Source organism: Cuculus canorus, chromosome 2 (genome assembly GCF_017976375.1).
Source record: "Cuculus canorus isolate bCucCan1 chromosome 2, bCucCan1.pri, whole genome shotgun sequence".
Classification (NCBI taxonomy): domain Eukaryota; kingdom Metazoa; phylum Chordata; class Aves; order Cuculiformes; family Cuculidae; genus Cuculus; species Cuculus canorus.
In genome coordinates this window covers 139,337,425-139,357,814 of record NC_071402.1, presented here as the reverse complement: position 1 = coordinate 139,357,814, position 20,390 = coordinate 139,337,425, and the positions used below count along the sequence as shown (strand labels likewise).

The 20,390-nt window shown below is 37.5% G+C and overlaps 2 protein-coding genes across 5 annotated transcripts in view; both read right to left on the bottom strand.

Annotated features, from left to right (window-relative positions):
* Positions 1–9,057, bottom strand: part of LOC104057695 (macrophage mannose receptor 1) — a 33,588-nt gene extending 24,531 nt beyond the window's left edge. Inside the window, exons 1-8 of one of the 2 annotated variants that reach the window (XM_054059304.1) lie at positions 8,881–9,057; positions 7,584–7,757; positions 6,290–6,451; positions 5,231–5,344; positions 3,994–4,140; positions 2,912–3,094; positions 2,188–2,342; positions 768–881 (exon numbers count right to left, since the gene is read on the bottom strand). In XM_054059304.1, coding sequence (XP_053915279.1) covers positions 768–881; positions 2,188–2,342; positions 2,912–3,094; positions 3,994–4,140; positions 5,231–5,344; positions 6,290–6,451; positions 7,584–7,757; positions 8,881–8,941 — 1,110 coding nt within the window. In that variant the 5' untranslated portion in view covers positions 8,942–9,057. Of the gene's footprint in view, positions 1–767; positions 882–2,187; positions 2,343–2,911; positions 3,095–3,993; positions 4,141–5,230; positions 5,401–6,289; positions 6,452–7,583; positions 7,758–8,880 lie in introns of those variants that run through there. The other variant, XM_054059305.1, reaches the window with a different exon arrangement.
* Positions 9,058–11,345: 2,288 nt separating this feature from the next.
* The window catches only part of LOC104057696 (macrophage mannose receptor 1), a 34,875-nt gene continuing 25,830 nt past the window's right edge, over positions 11,346–20,390 (bottom strand). For 2 of the 3 annotated variants that reach the window (XM_054059302.1, XM_054059303.1), the window contains 8 exons: positions 19,496–19,586; positions 17,967–18,199; positions 16,796–16,961; positions 15,095–15,247; positions 14,549–14,665; positions 14,180–14,341; positions 12,690–12,722; positions 11,346–12,065 (listed from right to left, as the gene is read on the bottom strand). In XM_054059302.1, coding sequence (XP_053915277.1) covers positions 11,902–12,065; positions 12,690–12,722; positions 14,180–14,341; positions 14,549–14,665; positions 15,095–15,247; positions 16,796–16,961; positions 17,967–18,199; positions 19,496–19,586 — 1,119 coding nt within the window. In that variant the 3' untranslated portion in view covers positions 11,346–11,901. Of the gene's footprint in view, positions 12,066–12,689; positions 12,723–14,179; positions 14,342–14,548; positions 14,666–15,094; positions 15,248–16,795; positions 16,962–17,966; positions 18,200–19,495; positions 19,587–20,390 lie in introns of those variants that run through there. The other variant, XR_008448647.1, reaches the window with a different exon arrangement.

Genomic DNA, 20,390 nt, shown 5'->3' with positions numbered 1-20,390 from the left:
ATGAAATACAAAGAGATTGCAATATGGAAATGAATTCACATACAAGCACAGCTTCCCAAAGCTACCTTGTCATCCCTAAGTGCAACAGACAAGGAAAAATTCTAAGCCAAGAGGAATCCAGTCAGTGCTTGTTTGTGGGGAGAGTAGAAAGGAATATCAAGTGAAACACCCCTGCTTCTTCCTACTCTTAGGAAGGTCTATACTGACCAATATAACGATTATATGAAAAGGTCAGTTCTGGAAAAATCACTAGTTTGGAAAAAAAGTTCTTGCTGATATCACTCAAAGGCCAGCTAAGCAGTCCATTTGTAGGAATACGGTACAGAAAAGCTGATATTTTTTCTTTTCTGAAATTATATTCTTTCTTTTGTCATTATTGTACAGTAGGGACTTTATAAAGACTTTAAATAGACAACAGATGTGACAGAAGAGACAAAGTGTCTTTTGGCAGTTTTATACCTATTGTGAATCTAAAAGCATAAACAGAACAGAGGTGAAATGATGGTTTAAAAGTTATACATAATTTTGTCACATGGTGGCTCATCTGAGAATGGAGGCAAAGGCAGGGTTCATGCTCACATTAATTAATTTTGACTTTCTTGAGTATTTTCAGAGCAAAAGTGAAAAATGCACGTATTTTAGTAAAATGATAGTAGACAAAGATGATTTCCTCAAGAACAGATTTTCTAGAATATGCAAAGGCTCTAAAGTAAGCAAGAACCAATAAATTAATTCCCAACACAATTAATTTATGAGAGAGCATTTACTTTCTGGCAGCCTGGGTCCTCAATTGTCTCTTTTTCAGAGGTTTGTGATGAAGGCTTCTTTTTACAGATATAACCAAGTTGCTTATCACAAACTTCAGTTGCCCAGTATCCATCCTGCAATAGCAAGGAGAAGCAATGGATGTCAAAAAATGTCATTCCAAACATAAGAAAGCAAGCATTTTCCTCTTTCTTCACAACAAGGCCCACTGAAATATGTTCTTAGGAAGGCAATAGGAACATTGCCCTGAAGTTATTTTATTATATTTTTTTAAATAGACACACCTGTCAGGATTGGTATAAGATCTATTCAATGCTATTGTATTTTGAAATGAAAGAAGGAAATAAATGACATCATGTCTCAGTATTATCTGGTATCCTTACTATCTATTTTATGAGATGGTTTGTTAGGACATATCATCTGTGGTTAATGTATCTGCATTTAAAGCAGTATTATTCCACTACACTGGTAAAAAGATCAATGGTAAAAAGATCAATGAAACTGAAATAATCACATCTGAGTGTTTTACAATAAATTCAGCAGCATCATTTCACTGCACTTCTGAAAAACAGATCAAGGAAACTGAAATAAAGAATACTCAGAAAATTACTATTCTATTTTTAAAAAGGAATTACATAACAAATCAAATTTAAACGGGAGCTTCCCCCACCCTAGTCTGGCTTAAGTCTATTGATGCCTAATACTGGCAAACATCAATATTGTTCAATGATATAACAGTTCGTTCAAAATCAGTATTCCTTTCATAACAGCATTTTCAATTGCTTTCTTCTAAAATTTGTGACTCTTTTTGTGTGTGCATGTGTGTGCATGCACATGCATAAAAGTGTGTCTAAAAACCTAAACAACCATATATTGTAAGAAAATAAAGTTTATGAGTCAAGCGGTCAAAAATACTATAGGATTTAAGGTACTTGGCAGGTATAAGCGCTCTCTTTATGTCACAGGTGAAGTAACATGCCCTGATGCCAGGTCTCCATGCCTCAATGCTACGTCTTATTGAAGTGACACTGAGGGACATAATGGTCTATTTGACTAGAAAACTAGGTATGCAAGTAGCACCTAAGATAAACACACAATGTATTTACTATTTCATTCCTCTCCTCTCACAAAGCTATAACTTTTTTTCATTAGTGCAGCATCGAAATGAATCTAATGTCAAATATCTGGGTCAGACTTTTCACCACATGAGAAATTTCACAAGGTAAAAGAGGAAAAGGCTACATCTCTACTTCTGATCTCTCCTGTGCTCTGAACATCTCTTCTGGCTGATGCCAAATTTATGGGGAAAACTATTTTAGGTTAATATAAAATTGACTCCTTAATAAGTACATAATGGCAAGTGATTTCAGACTGATGTAATTATTAGTTTGTACATACTATAAAAAGACTACATGGTTATACCTGTCCCTTCATAACAACGCAGTCCTCCAGACCACTTGTGTAGGTGGGATGTCTGTGCTGCCATTTGGTGAATGTCACAGGAGTCCTGTCACTCCACTCAAAATAGAAGTGAGTCTTCAGATCATTCAGACCCAGCCATAGCTCTTCCGTTGTCTCTGAAGCAGGAAAAGAAGTATGTTTGTCTACAGTCCACTTCGCAATACAGAGAACATTTTTACATCCAGAAGAAACAGGGAATGATTAAGGTAGGACGTAGTACATGAGAGGTGGTGTTTGTGCTTTAACAAATATGCCGGTTTCCTCTCAAATCTGCAGTGAGAGGTGTCTCAGTCTGTACTGAAAAGGTCTTGGATTCCATCCAGAACTACTAAGTTTAATAATCATAAGGCTCGTTATGGCTAGCAGAAGATTTTTACAAACTCTCTGAGTATCTGTGACATTGAACATAGAACAAAAGTGGCAAAAGTGCAGTTTTGAGAGATCTTTGTGTCTCTATTTTTTCCTTTCCTGCTTTTTAATATTTTACAAGGGCAATTATTTCTTGCTAAATAGAAATAAACATCTCTGTTCATGCAACAGAAGCAGCATAAAAGGACACCATAAGTTAGATTTAGTCTTTCACTTGTGACATTTCAGGAAAAAAAAGCACTAATATTGAATACGAAGCCCAGTTTTTTACATTACAGATGGGACAAACAAAATACAGGCCTACATATACACTCACTGTAACCAAGCTGTGACACTAGAAAGCTGTGTTCAGCAATGTTGTGGACACTTGCCAAATCTCCATCTTGCTTCTTACATGAAGTCAGAGCGTCTTTCCACACTTTGGGTTCTCGTTGAATGCTGTAGCAGTGGCCTGCGTATGGCCACCAACCGTTCGTGCACTTAATAGGTCTCATTTCCTCTAAAATAAAAACATAATTTTTCAGAGCAATTTTCTAAGAAGAAAATAAAGTACACTAGAATGAGGTCTCTTGAGCTAGTGGGGTTATATAAATAAACATAAAGCTGTAGTTAGAAATGGAAATACATTCAAATGCAGAACAGGTATAATTAAGGCACAGTATGCTAAATATGCAAATAGAAAGAGAAATAGCAGAGAACCACCAAAAAAATGCCCACATTGTGTCAGAGATGCAATGTGAAATCATACTCTGAGAGAAGAGAGAGACCAAATCAGATATCAGCCTCTCCCCTCTTTGCCCCCCAGAGTTGTTCAGCAGCTGCGTTTAGTCTCCCGTGCTGCAGGCAGTGGCTGACATCAGGCTCTGCCTCCTGTTCCATGTCCTCTTGCAAACACGCATAATTTTCAGATATGTTAAACTGTGAAGTAATTCTTTGGTAACTGCAGGTCAGTAAACAGTACAGATCAATGCAGAGTTGGCAGTTATCTAATTAACTCTGTGGGGGTTTTATTGCTTAGGTTCCTACCTATCTTTAACAGCACATCTTAAACTTGCTTTAAAAATAGAGCCCTGCATTTCTTTTTTGAAATTCCTACTGTATTTATGCAAATTTGATTGCTGAAACTGGTTACCATGACAGAGCAGCTTTTATCTATCTTGCAAGAAGGAACGATAGAGTGAAGGAACAAAATAATAATATTAATAAAGTTAATACACAGTGGGAGGAAAAAAGCAATATTTAAAAGTCTCAATGTGCCTGTATTGCAGTGTTTTTTGAAGGTTTCTGATGTCTTGGTTGAAAAAGAATGTTGCAAACCTTTCACCATTTGCAGACCTTTGCAGGTTGCTCTTTCTGCATTTTGCTTTCAAAATCTTTGGTTTTATGTGACTAACCTACCCTTGGGTATAATGTCAGACTTTGAATCGAAATTTCTCTTTTTACAAATGTAGCCAAGTCTCTGGTTACACGCTTGGTTTTCCCATTTAGCATTCTTTTGGGGATTCATCACTCCACAGATTTTCCCAGGGAGCAGGAAAGGATTTCCTTCAAGTAAGACAGCAAAAAGAAATAAAGATATTAATAAAACCATCATATTATCAGTAGAAACATTAACTTTTTTCTGACGTCTTCAAAGATTTATATGAAAAAGACACCCCCTGTAAGACAACTGGTGTTGTAGCTTGTAGGATACTGCTTTCAGTCTATGCTTTGAGAGTGAAGTAATGACTCTCCATTGACTTTGTGTTAGGATAGTACTGGGAAATTTCTGGTTCTTTTCCTGATATCCTGGTGCTCACAGACAGAACAACTGAAGCTAGACCATTATTCAGTGTCAAAACCTTCCAAACATTAAAAATGTTCAGATTTAAATGATACCATGCCTCTAGTATATCTCAGGAATTTCACAGTTCTACTTTCCTATAAAATAGCTTTTCTTTTTTGTGTTGCATTTTGTAAAAACCTCTGTCAGCAGTAGAAGAAACTGCCTGATACAGAATTTTTGAAAACTTAGAGGAGAGTTTAATTATTATTTTCTCATCTTGTAACTTTTCCAAACTGAAGATGGCTTGAAATACGCGCACGAAGAAAACATGGGACCAAAAAAACCAATAAGCAAATAGAGGAAAGCCCTACGTGTGCAGAGTACCACAAACCCACCCCTATCTCCCTTCCTTGAGGTATCCAAGTGCAATTTTATGTAAAATGCTGAGGAATTACCAGCTGGCTCTGTAATGTTCTCAATAATATTTAGAATTTCTCCAGACAACATAGGGCCTTTATTTTCTAAATATTTTGCCACTTTCAGAAGATTTGATTTATGTTTATGTGCTTCAGCATCATGCAATGGAAAAATATTATCTCTGTTCTGTGAGGTTGTATATCACTCCAAATGATACTCTGCTTTCACAAACAAGCTCTTTGCTTACACAAGAAAACAAAAAAACCTTGATATAGCCAATATCCACTGTGAACTTTGCTGTTTGGAAGTATACTTCTTAAAATAAAGGTCTAGATCTTAAGCTACTGAAAATCAGAATGGGCTTTCCTGAAATAAGTGTAGCCATGGTAGTTTTTATGAGTTGATGTCTTATCAGAATCCATTCAAAGATTACAGATTAGAAACAGTTCTTACCTGGAGCCCAGTTCAAATATCTGAAAGGGCTTCCCCCAGCCCATTGCCATCCACTGTTGAAATTCAAAGTGTTCAATCCAATCCAGAATGGAAAACTGAATTTTATAGTTAGCTCTAAATTAGAAAAAAAGTCAGTTTTATCTTCCTATTCTCATTATTAGAAAGTTCATCTAAAAGAAATAAAGACAAAATAAATAAAGAAAAGAAATAAAGTCAAAAAAGAAATGAATATTGTTTAATTTAAACCAGCCCCAGAGCAGTACTTTCCACATTAGTGAGGTGCAGAGATTAAAAAAGTAAAATATGTAAATGAAAATATGTTGATTTAGCAGAGACCTTGGCAGTTAAAAGGGCAAATGAACATTTTATTTCACTACTTAAAAAACAGTGTACTTCTCGTACTTTATTTCATTATGACATAAGATAATTAAAAAATACTGTATTTCAATAGGCAGTTGTGCTAAAATGTTTTTGTAAGAGATTTCATGGAGTAAACACATCAAAAAGCCAATGACAGTGTGCCAATCAGTTGCTTCCGGATTTTTTTATATGATGTGAGTGGTTTCAAAGCCTCCTTCATACCATTTATAACCTAGCTGGTACCATGATACTTCTACCTGAAATCCACTGGAGTTATTTGGAGTTTCTGTGTGCAAATCTACCCATATTAGGACCAATCTAGCCATTGTCATATTTTCTCCTTAGAAAGATCTTTGAAACACAGAGGAAGGAGTTAAGGTCATGTACTATAGCATGACCCTGCCCAGGAATGACGCATTGGCATGAAGGCAAGTGGAGGAAACTCTACCCTGGAGAAGATGCGGCAGCTCCCACCTGGAGCACAAAGGTGGGATAGGGCCATTTCCCCGCCAGGGGGTTTGGGACCAACTCTGTGTAAAAAAAACATCAGCAAGTGGAAGGGGAGTTCGGGTCATCTTCCTTCTGGTGGCTGCTGAATCACCCCTGACACGCTGTCATCTTTACTGAGACAGAAAACAAGGCAGCCAACTTCGTCATCTAAAGCTCCAAAGAAACATATTTTAAGGTTTGTCTTTTTACCTCCTATATATGTTTGCTCATGAATCTCTGTGATGCTTAGTAGTTCCGCATTTTGCTGCTGACAACTTTTCCTTGCTTGGTGCCATGTTAGAGCTGATTCTGAGTTTATCTGATAGTGAATGCCAGTTGAAACATCTTCTGTCCAAAACCTTTCTGTGTCATCTGGAAGAAGTGCCATAGAGCACTGCTGTTAGAGGACTGACATTGCACCAACTAAAAGCAGACAAGCTATGTAATGACTCAAAACTCTCTAAACATGCGCAGTATTAACTGAAAAAAATGAAATCCTATTCATCAATTTTTAAAAAAAAAAAAAAAGTGTGGGTTTTTTATATTAAAAACATTATTTTGAATTTCTAAGATTTTGGAAGGGAGAGAATGGGTATCCAATATTTGCTTTTAAATTTTGTTTTACACAACATGTAGTACTAGGTAAACCAGACGTGTCTGTTTACTGAAAAAAGGCATTCCATGGTGAAGTGGGAAGAAGAAAGCAAGTGTAGGTGGACTATGACCCTTGAGACTTTTCGTCCTTGCTTTTTAAAACATAGGAGAACCTGGCACTGGCAGCCTGAGAAGCGATAAAAACAGGCTCTGTAGCACCAATGTGCAGATGAGCTGCAGTATTTTTTTGCAGAACAACCTCACAAAACCTTATGAAACTCTTGTATTATTGGGAAGGCAAATGGTGAGAAAAAATGAAAGTTTGTGTCCTGAGGTGGAGGGATCCAAACGTAAGTTCAGTGCAGAAGATAGGTCAGAAATGGGAGAGGAGGATAACTTTAGCTGCAGCGTCTTTGTGAAGTCTGGCGACAGGAGACAAGAATAAGAGAGGATATGATTTAAGGGTTAAAAAAACAGCATATACCTGATTAAGTGAGAATTGACCTACAAGGCATGCCTAAGAAATAAAAAGCAATGGGAATTTTTTGAAAGGAAGTTATCAGTCTAAATTCATGCTGGTCATGCCATGCACTGAAATCACTTAAAATGGACATCAAAGAGCCTCCTTACCTCTGTGGTTCACTAAGAGAAACAGTCACCTCCAGAATTTGAGTCAGAACCTGGCTGGGTTGAATCATACTCTGCAGGCTCCTCTTCCTCTCCGTTAGCTGTAGAAGGAGCACTTTGCCACCAGAACTGATGTTCAATTAGATTATTTTCATTTGGGCTACTCTGACAAGGTTAGTCATGAAGATGTGCAGCTGACAACTGATAAAGAACCTGGTAGCTCAATAGACAGTTTTCTCAGGAATGTTTCATGACAATTTAATAAATAAAATGCAAGACTTACTTATTAGTGGGCAAAATCCGTACAGTTTATCAGCATCAAAGTCTGCAGTTGTAGCACACCAGAGCCAGCCATCTGACCTACCAGCATCTGTGCACTCACTGTACAGTTTGCCTTCGTATTTGAAAGGGAATACACATGGCTGTCCATTGGCATTTCCTTTTAATGTAAAGGTGTCTAGGGAAAAGAAAAGGTTAAGAGAACATATGAAAATACTCATAAATCATAAACCTGACTTCCTAGTAATGGATCTATCTATTGGTATGTCTATCTAAATTGTCATTCCCTCCCCACTGTAGCTAGAGATTTTAAATAAAATGTTGTTTTATTAAAATTTGAGTTTGAAATACTATGTTTAGAGTTTGATATATATACCTTGTAGAAAAGTAAAATTCTGTGCAGATAAGTTGTGGTTCCTGAAGACAGAAAAACTATAAGTAAATCTGTATTATTGTATTCTGTATGACTCAATGGGCTTGCTTTGTCATTCCATCTTTTCATTAATTGTTAAAAGAAAAAGGATAGCTGAACAGAGAAACTGCAAATCACATTGTTACAAGCATATTTACTCAGTAAAAAAAAAATTAGGCTTCAATTCCGCACTCCTGCACTTGAGGTCTTGCAGATTCATCCTCAACTCAGGTTCTTTATGGTTCATAAGTTTCATCTTTTTGAATTATCACAGTATTAACAAAAACATTCTTTTATCCTGAAATTTCTGACATACAATCTCAATCTCACATTAATTTAAACACGTTCATCCCCTCAGTTCTACATTCATTGCTGCTTTACCATTTCACTCTACAGTTATAGTCAATGAGCAATATACCTCTTCAGACTAAACCTGTTCTAATCTGGTCAGCCTGTAGGGGAGGAGTCAAGTCCTCCTTCTTATACCTCATATCTTGGAGCAGAAGGAGAAACTTGCAGAGCTATCATGAAAACAAGGCTCTAAAACCCTTTGACTGATCACTGTGTTGGTGAGGGCTAATGGAAAAAACTCCATGCTTTCTCATCACACATTGCCCTCCCATACAGTGCCATCTGATTTTGTACTTCCACAGAAAGAAATTCCAGTTTAAAGATCCTGCTTTGATTACCTCAATTTCCCCAAGCATCCCTACATCACTTTTATTCTATGAAACAAGAACTACCAGAATAATACCCAACATGCTCTTTAGATCATGCATCAAATCTAATAACAAATTCAGAATAATCAGTCTATGCATTAAAACTCTAAAGCTGCCCAAGGAAAAATATTTTCCTATCTAGATTGCCACAAAACCATTAGAAAACTTACCAAGTGACTGTAATGAACCATGCACGAGGGAAAGAAGAAATAGGAACGTGAAGAAATTCATTCTAAATATAACTTTCTTTTCATTCCTCTACCAGAAGTTAGACCATAAGATTGTCATTGTATAAAATCCTTCTGAATGAGGATAGTAACAGGTCCTTCTCTGTGTGAAACAGTTGATGGATAACGCTGTGTACTCTAAATAAGGAAATATCCTGTCACATGGTATTTTGAAATAAGTGTAGAGTGCAACTTGTAAATATTGTTTTCTTTGAAGACAGAATGGCTTCCAAAACTAAAATCTCCATCCTTGCAGCTGGAAGTGGTGACACTTTTCCTTTTCTGGGAAGTTGCTAGTATAATATACGTGTCAGCTTTTGGGGTGTTACACAGGACAGATCTCTGGAAAAGCTGCTTGAGAACTGGTGACAAGAAACCTGCAGTGAAATACCACCAGTTAAAAATTCAGTCTCCGCTTTAACCCTCCCATCTCAGAAAAAAAAAAGGACAAAAACCTCAGTGGTTCAGTACATTGTTATAAAATCACAGCCCTACACATCTAGGAGGAGTTTTCCAGATTCTGCAGTACTCAATGCATTATGAATTATTCTTCATTCTGAGGGCTAAAATTGCTTTTATTCTGCACTGTTACACTGCTTGCTTTGATCACAGTTTGAGACCAAGTTGTTTATAACTAACTGCTTGTCGTAGATCTGAAAGAAGTGGTGATGTTCAGTGCTATAGGCTAGTGGTAAGGTCCCGTGCAACAGGAGGCAAAATTTTACCTGGTTTACTTTTGTCAAGCAAAAGGATGTGTTTATGCATCTGAGACATTCCTAATGAGGGTGTTCAAGGACAAAGCCAAATGTAAGCTAAATTGGAAAGTTCTGTTGAACTAGATGACCTCAAAAGGTTGCTTCCAACACAAACCATTCTATGTTCTTTTAATCTGTGAGCAAGTGCTCATCTGAAGACTTATATTGGCATAGCAATTCTTATGCAACTATGCTGCAAATCTGTGCTGGCAAATGCTCACATACAGACAAGTCCTACTGTTCCTTCTGTTTATTTACAACAGTGAAATTGAAGTTGTGATAACGAGATTGAAAAAAACAAGTGAAAGAGTCAGTTGGGAGATATATATAGAAGCTGTACAGAAGATGTCATATGAGGAGCAATTATCTTTGCTTTTATTTATAAGGTGTTAGGGAAAATTATTGCAAGAACTGGCTATGCTTCCTGACTTGACTGTTAGAAAGCACTGACAACATTTTTTCAGAAAAGAAAAAATCTGCATTTCAGTAAAAGTAGGAAGTGAACAATCGTTTGATAATAACTATTCTATTTCCAGGTGACATTCAGGTAGAACTTGCTGTAAGCAAGGTTTGCAAGAATAGGCCAAAGTCATAAAGCTGAGTGGTGCCACAGAAAACAACAGGGCAGAAGGGAAACAGAATCTGAGTTTACTGAGTGAAACTATATATCTAATACACCTTAAATCAAGAAATGAAATGGTTCTGACAGAGGGCATCTTAAGGGAGAATGTCTGGAGGACTCATTCCTCCCCACTTCCCTCCTCCACCTCATGAAGCGCCAGCTGTGTTCTCGTCCAAACTGAGCTTTATTCCCCTCTTGTGCAAATGGATGCTTATGAGGATGCAGGTCCCCAAGGCTGCAGAGTGTTGGGGGGGGGGGTTAGTGCAGACACTGGGGTAGTCTGAAAGAACCGCGCACTTCAGAGCTGCCCCTTTCACTTGACCAACCACCTTGATGCTGGTTACAAACTTTTTGGGGTCAGTGTCCTGCATGCTGCATTTCACTTGTGCAGTAATCTGTTCTCAGCAGTGTGCTAAATACTTGATTGTATTTAGGCCAAGAAAATGGGACTCCAGCGCCTAGAAAAGGAGCTTCATTACTTTTTATTATTTCTTTTAACTTTGCAGCTTGTTCAGTAGACCCTGTGTGGCTTGGGGAACTTTGCTGGGGCTGTCTGCTAAGCAGCTCACCTAAATGCTGTTTTGTACTACTTTCTGCTCTTTTTCTAGCATCTTAAACTTATTTTTCTTGCAGACTGCTAGTACAGTATCATCTGCTGCATTCCTTAGTTTTCGGTTCCTCTTTCTCGCGTTTAAAAATAGCAAGTTGGTGCTTGTTCAAGCTGAATTCAAAGGGTCGGGGAGAGAAGCCTTCCTTGTTACTGACAAAACAGTTATTGCACTGAGAGGAGCACCTCCCTTCCTCTTTCATCTCACTTGATTCACAGGGAAGTCTGGAGCTGAAAATTATACTAATAAAAATAGTAATCATAATAAAATTTATTTCAAAGCATTAACGGAAAGAAGGGAGAATGCAAGGGGTAGAATATTTTAATTCGTGTTAATGAACACAATACCGTTAATGATCATATTGGATTGAAAAAAAGACCAAAACCTTCACTTGAGCTTAATATCCTTTGCTGGTATGAACTGTATTTTCTATAGCAGAAAATGCAAATGGAAGGTTTTTCTACCTCCAAGTTGTGTGAGATAAGTATACGAAGCACCATTTTATAGTAAGTGTAACAGAATGCAGCTATAAGGAACAAGAAAAGTGCTGGTCTGATGTAATGAAGTTTGTGGGGAAAAACAAGTTCAAGATTGCAACCGAGTTGGGCAGATTTTAATTTTTGAGTTCTTTGCAGTGTCCACAAAATCATAAGAATACAGTAGTAAGGAGTAATCACATTTTATTGAACATTCATTCTCACTAGTTGACTTCTTTAGTCCTTTTTCATTACGTTTATTTGTTCCTGACAAGTTACTTTCATTAGTTGATAACATCAATCCATAATTCTGATCTTGTAAAATATGCATAATACAAGAGTATGTTAGTGCAATGAGAGAAAAGGGATTCAATTTAAGATTACAGGTATCCTCACTAGAGACGTGTAACAAATACATCCTTTAATTTCAGCAAGTAACTTGCTCCTCTGAATTGATATACACTACAGGACCCATTCTCACTGATTCTTCAGTCACTGATACATCATGTTAGAAGTGTTTCATTGCCAGAATGTGTCGATAGTTGGTTTTGTCTTTTTCGCTTGTAGAAATAGACTGCCATGCTAGCTCCAAGAAGAGTAAGAGTAGCCAAGAAAACAAGTGGCCAAACGGAGGCATGAACTGGTGGGTGAGTCTCTTTATTCTTGCCTGAAATGAATGCATATTTTTATGAGAAACAGTAATTTTTTATTCCACATACAGGATGGAAGACATGGAGATGTTCTCTCTTGCCTGAACTTGGAGTCTGTTCAGTGCATTGTTGCCGGTCAGTAGGCAGGTCTCCTGCTAAAGCTGATATGGTTTTAGTGGATATAGATTACAGTAACATACAAAGCATGCAGTGGATGCTTGGAAGAACTGAATGAAAATGCATGCTTTAGATATGGATATGGGATGCTAATTTTTTGGAAATTAGTTTTACAATTTTTTTTTGTTATGTTATTTACAATAATAGCTATGGAATAAATTTGCATATATATCTACATAGGTTTCAACAGCCTGGTTAAAACCCTCAGTGCCTGTTCTCACAGTTGGTTACAGGCTGGGTCACAGCTCAGCTTGTCAGGTCAGGGTTAGCCCTGCAGCAGTCCGCTCGATGAAGAGCTTGTGAGTGCTCCTGTGTACATAAAAACCACCATGGCATTACCCTGAGTGATTTGTAACCATGCATCCCAGTAATCATCAGGAGGACTAGTTCTGCAACAGGGAATGATTTGGGGGAACTCATTCACATATTTGGATTTTCGATAATTTTCTTATGAAAGCTCTTACCTTTTTTCTGTAGAGGACTCCCACTTGGCTCAACTTCAATGAATATAAGAGAGAAAAAATATGAAACCATTAGAATTCATGTCCTTCTAAAAATATACAGGAATAACCCCCTCTCAAGTATTGCATTAGTAACATACATGTCTCTTACAGAAGAAAACGTATATAAGGTGAAACACTAAGGTTTTTTCTTCTTATTTAACTCTACCAAACTATAACACTAAATTGTTTAAAAGATTTTATTGGTTTTGTATCTAACAACATTCGAATACTGACTCTTTTCTGTGTTCACTTAAAAATACTTTTTCAAGTTTTTCCTGAAATATTAATTTTATTTTACTAAGAATATGATGTACAACTCTGGAAATTAATTTCACATAGCACATTTTAGGAAGATCTGTGTGTCCAGCAGGATTCTGCTCTTACAATTAATTTTCATAAGTTGTCTTCCCTAGAAAATACCCTCTGAATCAGGACTGTAGTCTTGTCATTTGCCAATGCATAAAAAAATATACAGATTAAAACAAATGGATTTTATAAAACCTGCAAATACACTCTGAAAAGCAGGAGAATTAGATACATTGGATGTTCTTATAAAGTAAGAAATACTATTCTGAATCAAGACTCCGTAAATTATCAAGAAACTATTTCTCCTATTGGCTCTTATACATTACAATTTGAAAACACACTTGCTATCCAGAGGAGAAGTTATTAAGGAAAATAGCAAAATGAAACAGAAGCAGAGCAGAATGCTCTTCAGAGAACGGAATGGTATTGCTTTCTTTCAGATATCTTTTGTATCTCCACTTAAGAATACTACATATATTTTTTACCTCCGAAATATTATTCTGGCATATACAGTATTGTGTCAAATTTTCCAGAAATGCTGAAAGGACAGCTTCTGTAAAGATCTGTAAAGATCTTCTGATCTTCTGTAAAGATCTGAAGTTTTCATCTAATAGGGAATTACTCCTTATATTAAGTTTGCAGATTAAATATCTGGCCTTTTAATACCCCTGAGGCATTAACGACTTAGAAGTTGTTGCATCAGGCCCAATATGAAGCCAGTTTTTAATGGTGGGAAGTAATATATTTTTGAGTACAACAAGCTTGAAGAGTAAACTTGATTATTTGCATTAATTCCTCCTTGCAAATTTATAATAACTGTTACAATACTTAGTTCCTGGAAAAGTCCTAAACTTGCACAAGTGTTACACAGATGCCATACCAATGCCCAGGTTAAGTATTCATAAGTTTTCTGAAAGTCTTTTTCTCAACCTAGGGTGCACACAGCACGTTCCATGCGAGCACAGACAGTGATGTGAAGAGCTCACAGTCTGCAAAAAATGCAACTACAAATGTTTAGAAAAGTGGGGTATACCAAACAAAACTCTTCAGAAATTGCTTTCAGACATGGGGTGGAGGGCTATAACAGTTTCTAATAAACAGATCTGCTCTGCCGCTAAGGGCTAAGTCTCTAAGGACGTATTTACCTTTGGGTGTTTTACAGATAAATCCTTTTTCAGAATAGCAATCAATGTTGTTCCAATAACCAGATGGTGCAGTCATTTCAACGCAGTGATGCTCTACACTGGACTCTTTCTCCTCCCAGTTAACAAAGTCCAGTACTGCATTATCTAGCCACAACCACTGGCCTAAAGAGCAACATACAGAGTAATAAATAAATAAACACAGAAATTTATTTAATGGATATATTAACTCCCTAGTTCAGCAAATGACTTAAAAAATATAATAGCAACCCATTATTCAGCAGAAGGCACATTTGTAAAAAATACAGTTAGTCTTAATTTTCTCAAATTAGAAAAGCATTATTCAATTAAGTATTGAATGTAAGACATTACCATCCACATTTCGGTAAAGTCCTATCCAGAAGCCTCCTACTTTATTTCCAAGTGGTTGTATTGTATGGATCAGAAAGTCAGATTCGTCTGCATTTTCTACTGAAACCAAGGTAGCACCTGAAAGGCATTAGCAAGCAAATAACCAGAACCTACATAAGCAACAGCTGGAACGACATCCTCTTTCAAGCCTGTGAAACAGGCTTGCAAACAATAACTTTTGAAAGTCTCATGCGCTCTACTCTGTTAGCTTCCCATTTCTTCTTGCAGGGGACAGAGACCTGGAAGTGCTTAGTGGTCATTGAGCCCCACCACTGCCCTGAGGATAGTGCCCCAGAAACGAGGAGCTGATGAGGATCTCTAAACGTGGGGAGGCTGCATGGAGTTGCTTGTGGCTTGTGGCAGTTCATTTTCATTGTGCCAGATTTAGAACTTGATAGGCAAATAAAGTATTTCTAATGATTCTTTTTATCAATGTTTTTACATTTTAATGTGAGTTTTCTATAAACTTTCAGACAAATCTCATCAGTTGATAATGAAAATTCTCACCTAACTGCGCACATTCAAGGGAGGCCAGTGCCCAGCTTGTCCTAGCTGATGCTTCAAAGTAGTAGCATTGGCCGTGGTAAGGGATCCAAGCTTGGAGTTCCTTTCCTCTGGGGCAGTCTCCAGGCAGCTGAGCAGGGTCAGTAGGAGCGATAGCTAAAGAAGCCATATGGTATGAAATTGGTATTGCATTATGAGTAACATATGATGTAGGACATGTGAGTAAATATTGCAGGAGTTCTTTCACACAATTTTAACTATTTGGATGTCTACTCCTGACTGTTCCTACAGGCCCTCAGCTCAGGCAGTCAGGAAAGCCAGGCAATCAAGAAAGTGAAACATCTTATTTCTCCAGTCACATTTCTTAGGACAAGGAAACAAACGACATCCTGCAGCATTTAACGAACTGCTGTGGCAGTGCTCTGAGAAAAGGAAACCTTTATGGACTATATAGGTCTCGAATTTGCATACTCACAAAACAGAAAGCTGTTGTAAGCTAACTGAAATGGTGATTTGTAAATGGTGAGACGGAATATCAACTGCAATGTGTTAAAACAATATTAATAACTAAGATAATGATAAATGACCTTATCTTCTTGTCATCCAGGGTCTTTAAGACTAGCTGCTCATATATGGCCAAGGTTTAACAACTCTGGATGAGATTAATTTTAAGCCCCTGGATATGCAATGAAGTTCCAGGAATAAGGTGTGCTTGTCATTTTGTGGAAAAACTATGAATATGAAGACACCTCTGTGTATATAAAACTCTGAAATCACTGTTGGATAAAAGCACTCTGAGGACAAATCCCGATGCTTCTCCAATGCTGACTAAAGAATACCTACCTAATAACCACATTGTTTTTTGGTGTAAATTTCTTTGTTTCAGGACAAAACATTGATACTGCAGTCCCATACTGTGTGGCTGCTTGGTCTCTGTATATTTTGTTATACAAAAGAGCCACCAGTGAAGCATGCCTCTACCAAATTTGTCTCTGTTTCTGATCATGTGTGCAACTCCAATTCACTTCTATCAGTCTGCACTGCATATGCAGACCAAATGCAGGGCTGGAAAGTTTAACTCGGAAACCATTTTCAAGTGACAAAATCTATCCTGAATCTCACATCAGGAACAGATTATATTATGTAGCTTTAGAAACTCAAGGAGGGAAGATGACAGAGTTCTACAAATTCTACAAGCAAGCATACTTCTGCATACTTCTACAAAGAGTTAAAGCATGATTCAAATTCTCAAGGCTCTTATACCTACATCATAACTGCTTTAGCTCTAGCAATAGCAAATGGAGTGAAACTCTTGCCAGTATTTTTACTCAGTGATACCCGTTTGTAAACTCAGCCAGTTGTTGTAGTTCGTAGAGTCACTTCTCATTCCATCACTTGACGCACAATCTCAAATGTGATTTATGCTCACATCTGAGAAAAAGCAAAACACTTTGAAGATAGTTTCATCTTATGCAAAGTTATGACTACCATGTAAGCAGTTCAGCCATATCTCTTTGTGCAAGACTTTTTCATATATCTGAATTGATACATTGTCCGACAAGAAACCTCCAAACTCTGCAAGGAAGTAGACAGCATCCTGAAGCATAGCCCTCTGAGGGTTCTAGCCAGAGCAAAGTTTCTGGGGTTAGGCAGACTAATAGAATTAGGATTAAGTCTTTAAAATTATTACAGTAATTTGCTTACCATCTGATGTCTTACAAGCTGAAAAGTAGGTTTCATTGCAGGATGCCGTTTTCCAAGTGCCATCAAGATCTAGGTAGACACAAGCATTTTTCTCCTTTGGTTCCCCTGCTGCCCATTTTGTGTACCTGGTTTTCCAGTTATCAGTCCATTTGTAATAGCTGCCAGTCTGAAAACAAAGAAGTTCTGGCAACAGAGTTTTTTATATAAAGGCTCAGACGTGAATATAGTATCCTACGTCTATTTGACTTTTTCACCAAAAAAATCTCTGTACTGCTCCATTTTTTGAACACCATTCACTGTTCTAAGGAATGTCACTGAGTGCTCTGAGTCACACAAGAACTTCATATGAACAGTATCCAACAGTTCATCGCTTTGGGGAGATTTATTCTGAAGTAATACAAACTTCTACAACATGCCAAGAAACTCAGATGAATCCATCTTAGGTAATTTAGTAAATCCCATAGCAAGAGAAGCCATTACAGAGAATTTGTGCCCTCTGGACTGCTTTATTTAAATTAAAACTGGGAGCTATTCGGTGAGTAAAGATTACTTGACATTAAATATTTAAAACTATCTTAAAATACCTCTTTAATACTCATAATAACTTTTAATATAATAATAGTTACAAGTAGAATCTGTATAGCAAGGAGTTAAACTTTCAGAACAGCTAAAGGTTTCTTCAGGATGGCTGCACATCTTGGCTTGTGACTGAGTGTGAAGACTGAGTCCTTTACCAGTATAGATCGTGTCTTAAACATTGTTTGAGTACAGGGTTGCATGTGATTGAGGGGCTTTTCTGTGACTCCAGGTTAACAATAAGAGGTGGAGGTGTAGGACCAGGCACTGCCCACTGCCCCTCACATGCCGATGGGGCAGATGCAGCAGAGGGGAGGAAGGAGGTGCAGCAGCAGGTGCAGTCCCACCCACCTGACTACCCTGGAGCCCCCAGTCTCAATTTGTGGATCTTCCCAAAGGAGCTTGTGTGCATGCACAGTAAGACCACCCCTCACATGCTAAAGGGGCACGGACTTGCCTGCTAAACAGAGCCTGCCAAGAAGGAATGGTTTGCACACACACCACCCTGATGGAATCAGCCTGAGAAAGTACCTACCTGAAGAACTACCTGAAGAGCTCACCAAGTACCTGCATGTCCCATCTGTCCAGCACTTACCATGTTGCTGTTAAGACCAATCCATATGGGTTTTCCATATTTCAGCATCTGGATCCACAGGAATGAATGGATGTAGGCATCTAAAATGCTGGCAAGTTCTGCAGATTTGTCTTGACAGTTTTTTCTGGCCTCTTCCCATGGCATTTCAGATGAGATGATTGAATAGCTACTGTCACCATAATGAGCAAAGCCAGGGGATGGATATGTTGTTGGTGCTTCAGACTGCATGGTAACTGTGGAGGAAAAACTGAATGCATCAATTCACAACATACCACTCATCTCTAGCATGGAAGCCATAAAAAAAGTAGATCAAGAGGTCCATTATTAACAATAAAATCACATCTTTGTTTAAGCCAATGAACAATCTTTAAATAGAAATAAAATAGCCCCAAACAAACTTGTAAAACATTAACAAAAATTGTTAATGTAAAAAGCAGAGTGAAATCCTGGATGCCCTGAAGTAGGGATTATACTTGCTAGAGGGCTAACTAGTGCAGACTAAGACTCATGCATTGGATATTTGAGTTCCAATGCTTCAAGATATTTTGGCTAAATCAGATTATCTGAGTATACACCTATTTCAGATCACTGGTGGAGAGGATTTAGAGCTAGACTTTTAAGGCATTTACTGTTGTACCCTGTTGTCACAATCTGAGACTGCTACATGATACTAATTGATCACCATTCATTGTTGACTCGAAGTCATTAGCCTGTCTGTAAGTGCTGCCTGAACATTGCCTGCACGCTTGAGTCTGGCAGTGTATATCTCTAGCCTTGAGATTATAAATGTATTCAGAAGACCTGTAACTGTGATTAAGTAAATTAAAAATATCTCCCTAAAACTATGTGTTTGCTGTGCAGGGTTCTGTGCTGAGAGTGAACAGGCTGCCGAAGCTGACTGAAGAGGGGAGAAGAGATTTTACTAATGCTATAATAAACGTAAGGCAAAACTGTTTTGTTATCTGTGCTTTGTCTTCTCACACGATATGGCTGGGCAGCAGGGCTTTGCATAATTACAGCAGGAGAGTCAATATTCATTACTTATTTTGGTGTAACCCCTGCCCCCCTCAAAAAATATTCTCCTAAAATAAAGACACAGCCAAGAGGCTGTACCTCTTAATGAATATCATATGATGTCCAGTAGAAGTGTTAAGAGAGGACTAAATGCTCTGCTCCAAGACAGGAAGGAGCAAGGGGAGATCACTGCAAGAGCATATTTTTACACTGCACTTAAAGTGGACTCCTAAAAAACCCATATTGCACTGTGAATAAATTCACTTCCATTTTTTATTCTGTAGTACTATTAACTATTTAGGTAAAAGACCCTAATTAAGATAGTGGTTCCTCTCCAGAAATTTCTGAGGAATAAACTGCACTTTAAAATTAGTACAGCCTTAAGACTGGTGGAGATCTGAAAGCCTGAGATATTCAGAACAAGACTCAAAACTGAAAGAAATCACATCAGTTTGTAAGTTCAGCTCATCAGAGATACTTTTTCTATTAAGGAGACTAGGTTAAAGAGAACTCACGTGGATTCATCTGGCATAAATAGCCTATCTCATTGTCACAGCTATCATCTCTCCATTTCCCATCTGACTTCATGATGAAGACACAATCTGTCTGAAGGAGAGGGAAAGATACACAGCCATTACAAAACACAGTCAAGAGGTGGTGAGCTGAAGCTTTTACACTCCTAGTGCAAGCCTGCTGGCATAGAAATTAGAAAGAGGAGAGGAGCAGAGCTCCTTAAGCACCCGTGTATCTAGTTCAAATTTCCTAGGTTTCTGCTAAACAGCTTGACCTGGTATTTATTAGTGACTATGTTTGATCCAAGATTTCGTTAGCATCAGTCAAGGTCTGAAAGAAAGGTCTAAAAAAGTGATCTTACCAGTACTATTAAGAAACTTTTTAATGACTACAGAAATTACTATGGTGCCCATAATAAGTATTCTCAGTTTTGATAAACAGTTATGTAAAACTGCTTCAAAACATTTCCACCAATGAGAAAAGTAATATAAGAATCATTATTAAAGCACCAGTCTGAATTTATCTTAACTTATGCAGACTATCTTGCACAAAGTAGATTACGAATTGTTTATAGTCATTATCAAGTTACCACTATCAGATATCTTTAGTAACAACCAAATATTCCCTTTAATTCCTTCTGTTTAATTGCTTCAAGTTTTCCTTCATGGTTCCCTTGATTTGAAGACTGGCCATGACCATCTTTCAGCATTTCATCCAAGTTTCTTACGCTGATTTAAACAAGCTATAGTCATAAACAATTTGACTGATGGTAGATGGAAAAAATCTCCAGCGACTAGCTGCTCATCACTTTCTCAGAAAATACGTGTTTACCTCTTTCAGAAAAGAGATTGAATTTCAGCAGATAAATAGCCCTTTTATTGAAGATATCCTTTTGTA